The sequence below is a fragment of the Salvia hispanica genome, chromosome 6, assembly GCF_029641045.1.
Source record: "Salvia hispanica isolate PSC_SH4W2 chromosome 6, Shi_PSC_v1, whole genome shotgun sequence".
Lineage (NCBI taxonomy): Eukaryota > Viridiplantae > Streptophyta > Magnoliopsida > Lamiales > Lamiaceae > Salvia > Salvia hispanica.
This window is the reverse complement of record NC_142697.1, coordinates 24,755,339-24,771,380: the sequence shown is the minus strand read 5'-3', so window position 1 is coordinate 24,771,380 and position 16,042 is coordinate 24,755,339. Positions and strand designations below refer to the sequence as shown.

The following is a 16,042-nucleotide window of genomic DNA, read 5'->3' as shown; positions in this document are numbered from 1 at the left end:
CTACAACATATACTCCCCCCGTCCTAAAATAAGTGACTTGTATTCCTTTTTGGGGTGTCCCACTATAAGTGACCTATTTTCATTTTTAACAAAAAGTCATCTCTCTTACTTTATTCTCCACCTACTTTATTCTCTCTTCTCTCCTCTACTTTTTCCTCTCTCATACTTTACTCTCTCCACTTTAACTTATTTAAATACCATTCCTTAAATCCCATGCCCAAAAAAAGTAGGTCACTTATCTTGGGACGGAGGGAGTATAATTTATACCACAAATTATAAACTTACTAAAACATACAATGATTAAATCAATATAATTATACTGTACAACACAAATAAACCAAATAATCAACCTTCCATTCTCAACCCAAATAAACCTTAAAGAAGAATTGGATTCATCATAACTGCCAGAAAAATTCGCCCACGACGCCACCAACACTACTCATCTTCTCATCCGACTTCTACATATCATCATTATACATAACCAATTTCAAAAGAATTCTCTACGATTGACATAGAATGTGCATGCTCTCAATTTGAGAGTACCTTAGAGTACCCGCAGCGCCCCTCGTCCGTCCGTGCCAGCGGCGGGGACACCCGTCGTCCGCCAATGCAGTCCGTCTGTCCGTGCCAGCGGCGGGGACACCCGCCGTCCGCCAATGCAGCACGTCTGTCCGTGCCAGCGGCACGGCGCTGCTTTTAAATAAGAGCACGTCCGTGCCGCTGAGCAGCCATACGTGGCAGCTCCTGATTGGCCAACGACATAGCCGTTGACAAATTGATTTTTTTTTATTTTTTTTATTAAAAATCGAAATTAATTAAAAAATGTTTTTAAATAAAAAAAATATTTTCCCACTTCCCAATAAATTATAACCGTTTAATACACATTTTTAATTTATTTTTCAAATTTTTTTCCCCAAAATTCACATTTTCATCTATAAATACCCCCACTTCAACACAAAAAAATTCCCATAACACTACACAATTCTCATCTATTCTATCATCTAAATTCTCTCATCTAAATTCTCTCATCTATTTTCTCATCAATTCTCATCTTTTTTCTCATATTCTCTCATCTAAATTCCCACCACACTACACAATGTCCGGCTCCGGCGATCACCCCTCTGGCTCCCACGGTTGGAATCACGAATAGTTCGGCTCCGAGCCATTCTCTAGTCCGGAAATGCAATTTTTGGCCCCTCCTCAAACCCAAGGTTCTCAAGTTCCGGGTGGCTACCAGCCTTATCCGGTGGACGACCAAGATGCCCCTTGGTTCGAGTGCCACCCGAACCCAGATCGGAGGGAGCGGCAGCTCTGCTCGTACTCCTACTTCTACTCCTACTCATACTCCTCCTACTCGTGGTACCCGCACCCCGTACACTCTGGATGAGATGATCCAGATATTCAAAGCCTACTTGGCAGTCTCCGAAGACCCGGATGTTGGCACGAACCAAACCGGAGAAACGTATTTGTGGCGCATTACTCGTCTTTACAATGAAACCCGGCTAGGAGGAACCATCTATCGCAATGATAGTATGGTGCGCAATTGCATCTTCACAACCAACAAGGCAATCGGTAAGTTCCAGGGGTATTACCAATAGGAAGAGCGGGTGGCGGGGAGCGGCAAGAGCGAGCTCGACATTCAACCGACCAAAGCTTGGAGTTGAAACCGTTCAAGTACATCAGTTGTTGGTAGGAGGGGCGCCAACATCCGAACTATAGGGGTGGCGTAGTAGCATCCTCCTCCAGCAAACGGTCGAGGTCGGTAGCCCTATCGGACGGCGCCTCCGATGATGTGGCTACCCAGCTTGCCGGAACTAACTTGAGTAACCCCGACGCTGGCCCGAGCAGTTCCCGCCGGCCGCAAGGAAGGAAGAAGGCGACGGCCAACCGCCGTCGCGCCCCGACTCCATCCGCCCCAGCTCTCGCTCCCTTTGTGCCACCTCAACCCCCGACCAACTCGTTGTTGACCCTCTTGGGTCAACTCAATACGACCGATACGTCTAACATGACTCCCGACCAACTTGCAACACATGTGGCAATGATACAGGGTCTCAAGAGAACATTGAGGATAGAGGACTAGTCTTCCGCGGGGGTATTTTTTAGTCTTTAATTATGTAATTTTTAATTTGTAGGATTTTAATTATGTATTTTTATTTTTTAGGATTTTAATTATGTTATTTTTATTTTTTAGGATTTTAATTATGTAATTTTTATTTTTTAATATATTTTTATAATGTAGAAATGTTTTTAGTAATCGAAGTATTTAAATTGAATAATAGAATGGTGGGACCCTTGAGCTTGTCCTTGCGGAAGAGCACGAATGTGGGTGTTGTGCTCTTGCCTAAGGACAAGGAGTAAAAGTGGGTCGGGCCCACTTCCGTGCTCTTAGCGTGCTCTTAGCTAAGAGCACGGATAAGAGCATCCGCATCTGAGCTCTTAAATGTGGGCCCGGACCCACTTTTACTCCTTGTCCTTAGCTAAGAGCACAACACCAACATCCGTCTCTTAGCTAAGGACAAACTCAAGGGTCCCACCATTCTATTATTCAATTTAAATACTTCAATTACTAAAAACATTTTTACATTATAAAAATACATTAAAAAATAAAAATTACATAATTAAAATTCTAAAAAATAAAATACATAATTGAAATCCTAGAAAATAAAAAAAATACATAATTAAAATCCTACAAATTAAAAACTACATCATCTCATCCGGAGTGTACGGGGTGCGGGTACCACGAGTAGGAGGAGTAGGAGTAGGAGTAGGAGTAGGAATAGGAATAGAAGTAGGAGTAGGAGTAAAGCTGCCGCTCCCTCCCGATCCGGGTTCGGGTGCCCATCCGAACCCGGAGGTATTTTGGTCGTCCACAGGGTAAGGGCGGTAGCCACCCGCAACTTGCGAACCTTGGGTTTGAGGAGGGGCCGAAAATTGCGTTTCCGGACTAGGAAATGAGTCGGAATTGAACCAATTTTGGTTCCAACCGCGATTGCCGGAGGGTGATCGCCGGAGCCGGACATTGTGTAGTGTGGTGAGAATTTAGATGAGAGAATATGAGAAAAAAGATGAGAGAATGCAAATGCTAGAATAGATGAGAATGCGATTTTTTTTTTGTTGAAGTGGGGGTATTTATAGACGAAAATGTGAATTTTGGGGAAAAAAATTGAAAAATAAAATAAAAATGGGTAGAAAACGGATATAATTTTTTGGGAAGTGGGAAAATATTTTTTTTATTTAAAAACGGTTTTTTAAATTAATTTCGAAATTGTTTTTAAAAAATTAAATTTGAATATGCCAACGGCCAATCAGAACACGCCACATAAGGTTGCTCAGCGGCACGGACGTGCTCTTAGCTAAGAGCAGCGTCGTGCCACTGGTACGGACGGACGGACGTCGCGATGGGGATGCTCTTAGTTTCGAAACACAAGAACTGTATGATTCCATTAGTTAGCCTAATACACATATTTATAGCCATGACATACTATATTTTATGGTTAATGGCAAATTAAATTTTATTTGACCATGAAATCTCTAAATTGAATAATAAGTATAAAGTAGTAATAATTTTTTTAATGGCTTAACCGTTTCACATTTAATACTAATTTGGGCATGAGTCTCCAAATTTAAATGACACGCATTAGGCACATAATTGAAAGTTACAAATCAAAATAAAAATTTAATTATATAGACTTAAAATTTATAAATATTCAAAAATTTGTCCAAAATTCTTTAATATTTAATATAAGGCCAAAATTTATTTTATATATGTACGTATGTATAGATAGATAGATATTACTCCACTATATAAAATTATGGGCGGAATAAGAAGAGTACATATATTTGAGTGAGTAATATACGAGTAATTAATGACCAAAGATTCATTATTATCATATCTTAAATATTTATTTATTTGGGATATTTCCTTTTTTTTTCTTTCCTCATTAATGAATGAGACCGGCCCAGTAAACTGTGTGACTCAGGAGAAGAGTGGACGGAGATACGAATCGCACGGCAACCAACAGCTGAAAAAACACATTCTTCACACACTCGAGGTGCCATTTTCAGCGATTGGAAGTAGAACCATAAAGTATTGCCGATTAATCTTGTTCTTATTAAAAATCTGCTTTAATATTGAGTTGTTGCGATTCGTTAATGACGCCTTCTTTTGCATGGTTTCTGGAAGCAATTTCCTTTATTCTTCTGCCCATTTATGTTTTATTAGTATCATTTTTGGGCGAACAGTTCTTATTTTTATAATAAATTTGATGTGATTGAGTGGGGTGTTTGGAGTAATTGAATCTTTAGTTTTCTTGATTGAGATTCCACTAATGGCGGTTGAAATTCATCAGCAGCTAATGTTGTTGCCTTGAATTGAGATTATATTAGTTGGCCTCTCTGTGTTGGAGAGAATTTCTGAGTGATTATATATAAAGAAACTCGTAGGGTTGCAGTACTTGTTGTCTTCTGTGTGAACTCTTCTGCTTGATTTTCTGAGTTCAGCTCTATGTGAACTCTTCTGCTTGATTTTGTGACTGCTGAACGGTGGTAGGTTGCTTTCAGATCAGAGCTGATGGATTGATACATTGAGGAGCGAGGTCTTGTTTTGTCCATATTCAAAAGTGGTAAAGAGTTTGGGAGGTTTATTGTGGTCTAAAAATGGTGCAAAATTCGATAAACACTTTGGTAACCTCTAGATGCAGTGTTTTGTGTGGATCAAGTGATTGGTCAAGGAGAAGTTCCACCCATATTAGGGAGCCATATTCAGTTGTTGGGGCTCCGAGGTTGTGTCATTGTGTGTATGGTGGAAGAGGGGCCTCCTTTGCTGGGCCACTTAAGCTGTCCAGACGTAGTGGTTTGAGGGTTCAAGCTGGATGGCTATTTAGAGGAAACGATAAGGGATCAGAATTGGATGCGAGCTGTGAGCATAGTGAGAGAGCCAATGAGGATATTTTGATGTTTTTCTTTGAGCTCGATTTGGCCACCCGTGTACAGGTTTGAGGTGCTATAATCTTGTTGGCGAGTGCTGGATTTCTTGAGCATAAGTTAGTTGGCTTATATCTGCGATTGTTTTGCAGTATGCTTTGAACTTGGAGCAGTATGAAGTAGCCCAGCAACTGAGGAACAAGTTGACTGAGGTTTGGATTAGTAGTTTATTTTCTCAAGATCTGATCATTGTGTGAAGTACTTATTTCATTTAAAAAAGGATCAGCTGTTTGGGATCTTAGTCTCATTATATTCTCTCGGTATTGTTGCATTTGGAATTTGTTGTGAAAATCTATCAGACTGCACTGCTTTTCACTTGAGGTAGTTATGAAGATCTAACAATGCTTAAATAATTTGTTTGTTGAAGGTTGAAACAGAGGTTATCAAACTCCGAGAAAGCAGAAGAGGATCAGCATCCAAGAGTGAAGCTCAAGATATGGCTATAAGTATATTGAGACTACGGTAAGGCTCCAATTCTCTGAGCTTTTTCTCCCATATTATAGATGACACGGATTAGCTGACATTTTCCATATCCTGAGAATCGACTTACAGCTGACACGGACTACTATTCTGCTTGCAGTGCAGACTTGCAGAATGCAGTTGAGAATGAGAACTATCATCAGGCTGCTGAGTTGCGAGATGAAATTTCCAAACTCGAAGCGAAGTCTTTGGCTGCATCTGTAAAAGCCCAAGCATATGAAAGTGCAAAATATGCTCTCCGTTTGGGCCAAAAAGTAAAGCATAAAATATTTGGTAATCCATGACCTCATATTGCACTATTATATCGTCCTTTTAAACATAAGTAGTTGTGCTAAATATAGTCCAATTTGTTATATACTCGTCTTGAAATCACCCACAAACAAGACTTAAGTGGGGACTAAAACACAAGATGTGGGTTGTTATTCTGATATGAAGATGGCTAGTCAAACATATTTATGATCGTGTAGTTGTTTCATAGAAAATCAGTCTTTCTTGACACATACTGTGAAGTTGGTAGGTAAGAAATGAATTTTGTTTCAACTATTTCTCACGTGGATCCGGAGTCTGCATAATGTAGTAAAGTACTTATAGTCTCTTATAAAAGTTTAGTTTGTATTATAGGATATCGGGCTGTTATCTGTGGCATGGATCCAGTATGCTGTGAATCGAAGTCGTGGATTGAGGGTGCAAATATTGACAAGTTGACTCGTGGCCCCGATCAACCCTTCTATCAGGTAACACCCCCAGGCCCCAACCAACCAAACCAAAAAATGAGAGGAACTGATCTTGCCTCTATGGTGGGACTAATATGATCATAACTTTGACATTCATTTCATTAATCTTTTCAAATTTTCCAAATGAAATTTGTGGCTTTAGCCTTACTCAAATAACAACATTTGGGAATCTCACTGATGTCACTTGATCTCTTGTTCTCTGTAGGTGTTGGTTGACATGCAAGAAGACCCCAACCTCTTAGTGGCATACGGTAAGCATTAGTAGCAGCAGCCGAGAGTTAGCCTGTTAGTTCTATCAATACTTCAATTCTTAACATAGATCCCTTTCTCTTCTTCATCAATAGATGACCAATATTGCGCTCGACTTCACGTTACTCCATCATCATGTTCCTTCTTACACCTCTGCTTTTCCCAGACTGATTTGCAAACATGATTCTCTTGCAGTTGCCGAGGAGAACTTAATGGTGCCGGATCAACAAGACATGGTTAGTTATAAGTCCATATTTGTAGCAAACTACAGAGGTTATCTTAAGTTGTTCTGCTTCCTTAACAAGTAGGATGGTGTTTGCCCATGCCCAGGATAGGTTTGAACACCCTTATGCTTCCTTCTTATTCTATGGAATGGATGGTGGTGGGGATTTTATCCCGATTAAACAGCTGCGGGAGAAATACAACCAGCCGCGGCATGAGCTCCCCTACGATCCACAGGACGAGGACTCCGGGAAGGGTGCATAGATGTTTTGATGGCAAAGGATCGGATGTGTTTTTAGTAGGAGAAGACGGATATATATCATATCCATGCCTTGTTGTGCAGGATCTCATCACGAATAACATCTCTTTTACATGTATTGGAAATTGCTTGATTTGGCATGTCAGTAAGTAGTATCACTATCACTTGTTTGCTTTCTGCGAGCTTTGTAATTCAGTAGAATCATTTGTATGTCACAAGGATACTTATCACTTGCTCAACTTGCAGAACAGATGAAATCCAAAACCAATTATCATATCTTTTGCTCTAAATTTCCAAAATTGTAGCACAGTATAAATTTTCATACTTGTTCATATTCGAAATGATCGAAACTGTAAGCTTGAGCAGAAACTGATCAACCTCTAATGTATAAACCCTATTATTCTACCGTAGAACACCACGTTAACCATAAGCATTGTCTGGATAAAGCTTTGAGTATCTTTCTCACAGCCAAGTCCCAAGATCGAACCTAGAAGGGATAATACATCCGTGACGAAAAGATCCATGAATCGTGCAATCAGGCTGCACAGACATTCCCTGAATAAACCTCCAAGCCCACTTGAGGATCCCAGACCAGGCCAATAAATCCGCCATGAATACATAGTGTCTCGTGGAAGGGATAAAGTTGTATATGCGACACATTTGATCAAAATATCTTCATCCCTCTGTGATCATCCCAGCACGACAGCAGGAGGACAAGACTGTTGTGAATACTACTACTACTGCTACTACTATATAACTTGGCTCAACATTCTTCTTAACCATGTTGTTGAAAAGCTCAAGGCACTTGCTCGAGTCTCCCTGGCCCTGCTATCCAAACCCGCCAATTATGACCCACTGTTTGGCGTACAGGTGCCGACATAGACTGTTGAATGCCAATAAGCCTTCTTTTATGCAAGAGCCAAATCGGATGCCTCCTAAGCTAGCAGAAGCGGATAGGACTTGAACCATGGTCACTGGATCAAGTCTGAAGCAAGCTGAGAACATGCTTGATAAGGTAACTGAATTTGGACGAATGTCTCCTCATTTGTTGCCACTGAACTTCCCGCCATGTTGATGTTCAATTTTTGTTTGTTTGTGCAGAGAGGAGTATATATTGAATGGAAACAAATACACCAAACTAATTTAATTACCTTTTTAAGATAGAATATCTCAGAAAATAAAGATTAATTTTTTTTACAGCAATAGTATACTACAGATCAACTTCATAACATCTGAACTTTCGCGAGTCCATGTCAAGAATTAGTCGTAAAATTTTCTTTTTTCATTCTTATATTTTCAAAAGAGGGAACATCTTTTTTAGTCCATGAACTTTGTCAAAGTATCATTTTAGGTCTATGAACTTTGAAAATATCATTTTAGGTCCGTCAACTATGAGTTAATATCATTTGAAGTACTTTTTTACCATTTCCAAGTTTTTCTGGACGAAAATACCCTCAATACCTTGAAGGGTATTTTAACAAACTTTATCACATACTCATATTTTTTATAAATATCTTTACTATATATTTTTGACGAATTTTATAAATATGATTTAACCTTCAATAATATATCACTTTTGTGACATGCAAGAAAAGTTCCTTCTTCAACTGTGATTAAAGAATTTTAAAATATTTTTAAGATGTGAATACTCGTAAAAATTAATTTCACAGTCAATAAATGATACTTGAATATTGATATATTGATATTATTTTTGAATAATATATCAACATTCAAGTATCGTCTATTGACCGTGACCTTGGTATTTTACATGTATCCATACCTCAAAAATATTTTTAAAATTCTTTAATTATAAAATGTTGAATAAACTTTTCTTGCATGTCACAAAATTAAGTGATAATATTGAAGGCCAAATTATATTTAGAAAAATTGTCGAAAAATATGAGTATGCGATAAGTTAATTAAAAATATGTACCCTATTGAGGGTATTTTCGTCCATAAAATCTTGGAAATAGTCAAAAAGTACTTCGAATGATATTAACTCATAGTTGGCGGACCTCAAATGATATTATCAAAGTTCACGGACCTAAAATGATACTTTGGCAAAGTTCGTGGACCAAAAAAGATGTTCCCACTTTTCAAAATTCTTGAAGATTTGCATTTTACCAAATTAAGTTGGGGCTTAACATATTTAATTGTATTAGAACAAAAATGATCTTCTAATTATCGATAATAGTACTCCTATCTTAGCTCATGCTTAAGCGTACATCTCCAACAATTTCATTCGCATTGACCATTGAGCAATATTTTTAGCTACAATTTTAAATAATGTATTTGTACAGAGGATAAAGGAATCGCTTACACTAATTACTTAATCCACAATTGTATGTCAAAATTCATACTCAATTCAATTCACGATATACCAACTTAAACACAAATTATAAAAAATAGTGAATAAAATAATATTCAAAATCAGCGGTAACAACAAAATGCAACATGCAAGATGTTCAATTCTTTGAACATGGGGGAGTTAAAAAAGGCAAAGGGTGCTGCATTCTATAAAAGAAGATTACTTGTATTAATTCGAAACAAATCCGTGTATATAAAATCAAGCAAGATTATTTCTACAAGTTGGAGTAACTCAAAGACACAAATCACCAAAACACAAATTATGAAGAGATGCAATGACATTTACAAGACAAATTACCAAGACCGCAACACAGTTCTCTCTCTCTCTCTCTCTCACATAAAGTGATGAAACAAAGTCCCTCATCTCCTGTGTTCTTCTGTATGATCAACAAAGGAATGATACTCTTTTTCTCTCTCTCAATTATTAAGTTAACACCACAGCAGTAGGGTTACCTGCTGCAGGGCATCTCTGTCGTCTGGGGCGTCTCGGCGTCTTCCCCCACCCTGTTAGGCTTCTGTCCTCCAAACCAGCTTCTATGCTGTTGAGTTGCTGTATCAGTGGAGTTGGAGTTGGAGTTGGAGTTGGAACCGCAGCAGGGACCGTCTCTACCACAGCTCGTCTCCTGCCCCGTCCACCCCCATTTCTGGTGCCATTTCTTCTGGCCAGACCCGAAACCCAGTGATGCCCCGTGGCTCTCATCATACCCCCAAATGTTTGGATATCCTCAGTCACCTCATGGCGCGACAGAGATGTCAGACCGGGAAGGATGTCCCTTTGAAAGTCCCTCCGCTGCCTCCCTCTCCTCGCCTGACCCCTTCGGGGCCTTGTCACTGTATTGCCCCCCGCCTCTTCATTCTTCTGGAGCTCAGGGACGAAGGGCGTTGGCATGTAATCTTCCTCCCCTGTCTCTGGTATCTGCAATGTCATTGCCTCGAAATCATCCATCTCCTCAGATAAGTCCTTTGGCGAGCCATCCTTATCTGTGGACATGCTTTCATCTGGACACGAGGAAACAGCATTGACAAACAACATGAACGATTCTGCCAAGGAAGCTTCCAGAATATCAATACCGTCACTCTCCTCTGGATGGATTTTCGGACAGGATGATGACATGGCAACGATTGCTTCAGCTGCAGTTCTAAGAGCTTCGTCATGTGATGAATTGGTTTTATTCTCCAACAGTAAGGATACTGCTGCACCCGCAGCATCCTCGTTGGACTCTTTCTCCGGAAGAACAGGAGATTCCAAATCTATATCAAGAATCACCTTACCTTTGACAGTCTTGCTTTCGTAAGAAGGTGCTAAAGCATCTTCACAGTCAGTTATACACGAGTTCAAATCGATGAAGTCTCTGACAACGCCACATTTTGTCTGCTTTTCTTTCTCCACAGCCTCTTCTTCAGGTTCACACTCTAGGTTTATATCTATTACTCTATTCTTCCTTTCTTTAACAACACCATTTCCATCACGAGGGCAACTAAAACTTGCCGAGTTGGAAACATGAGAAAAGGGCTCATTTTTCAGATCACCTGCTTCAAAAATGGGGAACCCCAGAATTTTCTTAACATTCTGGTTCCTGGTTGTCTTCATCTCACTCGAATCCAACTCAATTATTGGGGTGAATGGCTCATTGAGATCTCTAACTGTTTCGGTCTTACAAGACAATTGATTGGAAAAATCTTTGACGTAGCTTCTAGAATTCGCAGCATCATTAGCACGGGCTGGCTTGTTATTAAGCCAGGGCAATGAAGATCGGTAGCCCTCAGGCTTAGTTTTGTCATCGACTGTAGCAACATCTGGAAGGACCATTACCTCATTATACGAGCTCTTTGAAACCACCTCGTTCAAGTTAATATCTAGTGGAGGTTTTGAATCTGCAAACGAGGATCCTCTTGGAAAATGCCCATATCCATGACTAGTCATGCGATCAGATACTACATTTTTGCCCCTACTGCAGTTACGGTAATCAAAGCCCGATGAGGGCATGTGAGCTTTCATTTCTTTCGACCCCGAGGCAGATCCGTGATAAAACCCATTCCATGTTGACAGTTCACCTCCCAAACCAGGGTTCAACATGAAGTCGTCACCCACGCGCCGATTTCCTCCACAATGTTTCTGCCACTCTGCTGATATCTGCAGCCCTCGATCCAATGCTGCAGCTGGGGTCAGAGATGAATCCGTCGCGGTCATCATCTGAGTAAAGCATTTAGCAGGCTTCACCCAGGATGAGACAGGCTCTCCTGAAATCTGCACCCCTCGATCCATTGCTGCAGCTGGGTTCAGACGTGAATCTGCTGCTGTTATTTTCTGAGTAAAGCTTTTAGCAGGTTTCGCCCAGGATGGGACGCCATGAGCCCAGGTGCCAGAATAATAAGACGAACTAAAGAATGGGTCTGAACCAGGGGTGTGAGAAGCCATATGGGGTCCCATGAATCTATTATTGGACTGATCACGACTTCTATCAGAAGATTCTAGATGATGGTGGGCTCCCTCCCTCCAAGAGTCTTCTTGACTATGTCGAGTTAGATACATTCCAGGAGTTTGATCGTGTGGATTGAGCATGCATTGCACTGGATGAGACTTATCTTGCTGAAGACTGGGAGTTAATGAATCGAACTTACTTCTGCTGGACCCTGAAAGATTGAGAAATCAAGAGCTTTGTAACTTATATGATAAAAAATTGTTATTGGACAGAAATAAATTAATTTTGGCAGATAATCAGATTATATGAATATTCAAAGAGGAGGGATTGGGCAACTAAGATAAGGAAGATTTCAAGAATACCATAAAATAAAGATCTTCACCAAGTGCTTACCTGCTTCATAGATATGGGAGAGAGGTCCTCTCTCATTAGCTTTACTCTCAACAGAAGAATTGGTCAAAAGACCTTCCCGGTAATTTACTGTTTTGGCATTTGCACCTAAATAGCCTGCATTCGACATGGCATGCTGATTCACACCATTAGTATGTCGGTTGATAGAACCATGACCAAAGATATTCGTCGACGAAGGAGCAGTTGCCTCTTCAACATCAATGGGTTCGTTCAGATCAGCCAACATAATAGGGTTCCTCAAACAAGAACCAGAAGCTGAGGCATCTATCCTACATTCAGTTGTTGCTCCAATATGCCCGACAGGAGATAACTTCTGAGTTTCAGGTCCACTTTTTAGATTTCCGTTAGGAGCATAACTTGATACATCCGAGCCTTTGCAATCCGGTGACTCTTTGCCTTCATCAGTACCAATGTATTCATCTGCTGGTAGTTCAAGATCGAACAACTTCTTCCTCACCTTCATTGGTCTTGAATCCAACAGTTCAGAGTCTTTTACAGAAGAAGACCCATTCTGGAATGGGAACTGACCAGGTTGCACATTGGTGTTCCCTTTCGTACAACTCATAGGAGAATTAGTGATTTCAACCCCCGAGATAGATGTTCTTTCATAATTAGAATTCAACATAGGAAAGCCCGTCATGTGCCATTTCCGAGCTTCTTCTAATGCCACTTGAGGCCCTCCGAGACTTGATGATGACAATGGCTCTATAGATGGTCGGATTCTGCGTAGTTCTTTCCTTCTGTATTCTTCCATCATATCTCTCTGGATCCGGTAAACACGGTGGAGTTCAGAAACCTTGATGTCAGCAGGTAAAAAATCAAGAGATCAGGATGCTGATGCAATAACTGAATTTCATACAAGAGATTATGCTCACCAGATTTAACTCAAAAACTTACAAATAAGCAAAAGGAAAATATGTGTCTTACAATTAGGGTCACTTAAAATGAAATCAAAGCACCTGATTCTTAAAAACAGCCTCGTGTTCAAGCATTGTCTGCTTCAATGCATCCTTGCCATACCCAGGATAACCATCCATTGCTGTCCTAGGCATGAAGCCATTGTAATATTGCCCGTTTGAGATAGCCTTATCACCGTAACAAATGGGCCAGCTACTACTGCTAGAATCCTCATTAAGATCTCTCATGGAGTAATATCCCGGAAAATAGCTCTTGCTATCTACTTTTGTTCCCATTCCTAAAGAAGATATATAAATCAGTATTAGGAAATTCGAAGCATAACCTAACATTCTATAAACTCTCTCCCCACACTCTCCCTGTTGTTTAGATTAGGCAGCACCAACTCCAGGGTTCACCAATGGTGGCAAGGAAATGTAGAATTCTAAATAAATTACTAATCGGAATGTCAGAATTCATGCACCTATTTTCTAGGGCTAGAAGCTGGAACCGGTACCAAAATAAAAATGATATGAAAATATGTACATCTAAAATTGGTACAATGCACAACAAACTGGTGTTAGTAGCCCTTTCTCCAATCAGAAACAATCTTATTATTTTAGTATCAACTGCTCCTTCTCACTGAGAACAAATTGAACCCTTATACTTATATTGCATTGAAGCTAGTCGGCATAAATACCAGACAAGAACAACATTTCAGACCCCAGCAATGGAAATTAAGTTAAGTACATTATCTGCAAAGAATTTTCATCAAAGTGTGTTACAAGCTTGCCCAAACTCCAGGTAGTAGGTTAGTTTTTGTTTAATAATAATGCAGCAGAGCAGCCATGGTTGGGGCCAAGGATTTCAGGAAAACTCAAACAAGACAGCCAGTGATACAAAACACGAACACAAAAAAACAATGAAACAAGAATAGCAAATTCAATGGGACTTGCAACTGTCCTGAGCTCAAAACTCAAACTCAACTCTCACTATTTGACATGATAATAACAGAGACAATCTTTTCTAAACCTAAACTCAACAAACTTGGCCAATGAGAAGAAATATTTAAATGCAGATTTAAGCAATCACGGTATAGGTTTTGTTAAAATAATAAACTCACATAAATGTAGCACACTCCGATTAAGGAATCTTGAATTGCAACTAAACATAGAATATTAAGAAAGGAAGCAAATCTTACATCGCTATCGATGATCAGAGTCCCCAAATATGAGGAGATATACGAAAAATGCTCAAATTCAATCACCCCAATTCCCAACCAATAAATTTATGAAACTGAAAACGCATAATATAATTATGGCTCAATTAATCAAAAAGGCTAATTATAAGGTAGAATTGAATGGAAGACGAATAATCCATTTTCTTGTGCGTCATAGTCAAAACAAAGTAAATCTTAAAAAATCATAACAAAATAAACAGAAATTAATTACCTCAGACCCACATCTTGAAGCGACCTGCTCCCATGGATTGAATTCTGAGGCTTTTTCTCACTAATAATTGTGAAATAGCAATTAATTGAGTGTTTATGATAACTCCATTGAAGATGCACAGATCCTCATCAAACTCTAACTAAGAATTGGAGATTTCGATCTGCTGGGCCACGCCCTCTCAGTCTCTCTCTAGAAAGAGAAAAGGCAGCAGTCTTAGAGAGAGAAGGGAGTTTTTATTAATGAAAATACAAAAAAAAAGGAAGGGAATTCTAATTCTCCCCACAGTAATAACTGTTGATATAAACAAAGTAGTAGGGGAGGGGAAGGGAGTAGTACTACTACTATATTTAATTTGGAAGAAAGAAAGTGAGAGAGACGAAGAGAGATCCCAGATAAGAAATCTTCACACTAACAAACGACCTTCTAAGAACAGTGACACGAAATTTGTCAACATCCGGTCTCTTTTTATTCTCTGCTTTTTCCTCTAACAAAAAACTCTCTCAAATCTCCGCCTCTGTCCCTCTCTCTCTCTCTCTGCCTCTCCCTCTCTCTCATGATTTATTTCAGCTAATATTATACAGTGGTATTAAAGTATTTCTTGGGTTTTGAGGAAATGAAAAATAATGGGCAGTTCTAGATTCACTCCACTTTCCCTATATATATTAAAGTAATTACTTCCATATTTATGTAGTCTTCCTTTCTCCAATTTAAGATGATAGGCTTTTCTTTTAATTTATAGCAATTGAGATGATATTTTTTTATTTTAAAAAATAATAAAATAATTTTAAATTAAAATATTTCATTCCATTTATCATTCATGCCTATCTTTTCTCTTTCAAATTAAACACATAAACTAACAACTCTTAAAATTTCGTATCGACTAATAAATGTCATCTTAGCCGGGACGGAGAGAGTCTTTTTTTAAAGAGGATCAATAATGGGACGAAGGGAGTAGTTTATGCTAACACTACATATGATTTTACTAAATCTCAATTTAATAGTACATCTGTATCAATGTTTTCAAACATGACAGTTAAGTGTTTGTCGAAGTCATTAGTTCACAGTTCACCAATAGAATCGATTTAGTAAATGTAGAATGCTAATTTCGAAAATGGGACAGCTAAGCATCTATCGAAGTCATCAGTTCATGGTTTACCAACCGAACCGATTTAATAAATGTAAGAGATTAATTTTGAAAATAGGACAACTAAGCGCATGTAGAAGTCGTCGGTTCATGGTTAACCAAACGAATCAATTTAATAAATGTAGAATACCCCCCTCCCCCACCACCCACAAGAGTATGCACTATTTCTAGTCCGTCCCGCAAGAGTATGCACTTTCTAATTTTGTAAATTTTTCTCTCTCTAATAAGGTGAGATATATTCTCCACTATAATACTTTAGTTACTTTTTCTCTACATCTCTCTTACTTTATCAATTATACATTAAAACATGTACACAGCCAAAAGTGCATATTCTTTTAGGACGGAGTGAGTACTAATTTTGAAAATAGGACATCTAAGCATCTACTGAAGTCACCGGTTCATGGTTTACCAATCGAATAGATTTA

At 39.1% G+C, this 16,042-nt stretch overlaps 2 protein-coding genes across 9 annotated transcripts; one reads left to right on the top strand and one right to left on the bottom strand.

Annotated features, from left to right (window-relative positions):
- Window positions 1-3,894: 3,894 nt before the first annotated feature.
- Window positions 3,895-7,203, top strand: LOC125203085 (clp protease adapter protein ClpF, chloroplastic-like). 7 transcript variants are annotated; one of them, XM_048101364.2, is made up of 9 exons: window positions 3,895-4,052; window positions 4,561-4,992; window positions 5,076-5,135; window positions 5,351-5,445; window positions 5,564-5,736; window positions 6,073-6,197; window positions 6,403-6,448; window positions 6,642-6,682; window positions 6,777-7,203. In XM_048101364.2, the coding sequence occupies exons 2-9, from the start codon at window positions 4,657-4,659 to the stop codon at window positions 6,930-6,932; spliced, it is 1,032 nt and encodes a 343-aa protein (XP_047957321.1). In that variant the 5' UTR covers window positions 3,895-4,052; window positions 4,561-4,656; the 3' UTR covers window positions 6,933-7,203. The 7 variants fall into 7 exon arrangements, with proteins under 7 accessions (XP_047957321.1, XP_047957323.1, XP_047957319.1 ...); XM_048101366.2 differs by having other exon boundaries at window positions 3,928-4,087; window positions 6,085-6,197; XM_048101362.2 differs by having other exon boundaries at window positions 3,928-4,087.
- Window positions 7,204-9,439: 2,236 nt separating this feature from the next.
- Window positions 9,440-15,069, bottom strand: LOC125205468 (uncharacterized). Of its 2 annotated transcripts, XM_048104418.2 has the most exons (5): window positions 14,894-15,069; window positions 14,474-14,662; window positions 13,088-13,323; window positions 12,111-12,924; window positions 9,440-11,928 (listed from the first exon to the last, which is right to left on the bottom strand). In XM_048104418.2, exons 3-5 carry the CDS (start codon window positions 13,319-13,321, stop codon window positions 9,719-9,721), a joined length of 3,258 nt encoding a protein of 1,085 aa, XP_047960375.2. In that variant the 5' UTR covers window positions 13,322-13,323; window positions 14,474-14,662; window positions 14,894-15,069; the 3' UTR covers window positions 9,440-9,718. The 2 variants fall into 2 exon arrangements, with proteins under 2 accessions (XP_047960375.2, XP_047960376.2); XM_048104419.2 differs by lacking the exon at window positions 13,088-13,323 and having other exon boundaries at window positions 14,474-15,069.
- Between the last annotated feature and the right edge of the window lie 973 nt (window positions 15,070-16,042).

What these genes read in the sequence shown, in the direction of transcription:
- LOC125203085 (XM_089060074.1), top strand. Translation starts at nt 3,945, where the DNA reads ATGAATGAGACCGGCCCAGTAAACTGTGTGACTCAGGAGAAGAGTGGA. An exon ending in TGAGGAACAAGTTGACTGAG is followed by an intron (nt 5,136 to 5,350) that starts GTTTGGATTAGT and finishes TGTTTGTTGAAG; the next exon opens with GTTGAAACAGAGGTTATCAA. An exon ending in TGCCGGATCAACAAGACATG is followed by an intron (nt 6,683 to 6,776) that starts GTTAGTTATAAG and finishes GCCCATGCCCAG; the next exon opens with GATAGGTTTGAACACCCTTA.
- LOC125205468 (XM_048104418.2), bottom strand. Translation starts at nt 13,321, where the DNA reads ATGGGAACAAAAGTAGATAGCAAGAGCTATTTTCCGGGATATTACTCC. An exon ending in AGGCTGTTTTTAAGAATCAG is followed by an intron (nt 12,925 to 13,087) that starts GTGCTTTGATTT and finishes GCTGACATCAAG; the next exon opens with GTTTCTGAACTCCACCGTGT. An exon ending in CTCCCATATCTATGAAGCAG is followed by an intron (nt 11,929 to 12,110) that starts GTAAGCACTTGG and finishes TCAATCTTTCAG; the next exon opens with GGTCCAGCAGAAGTAAGTTC.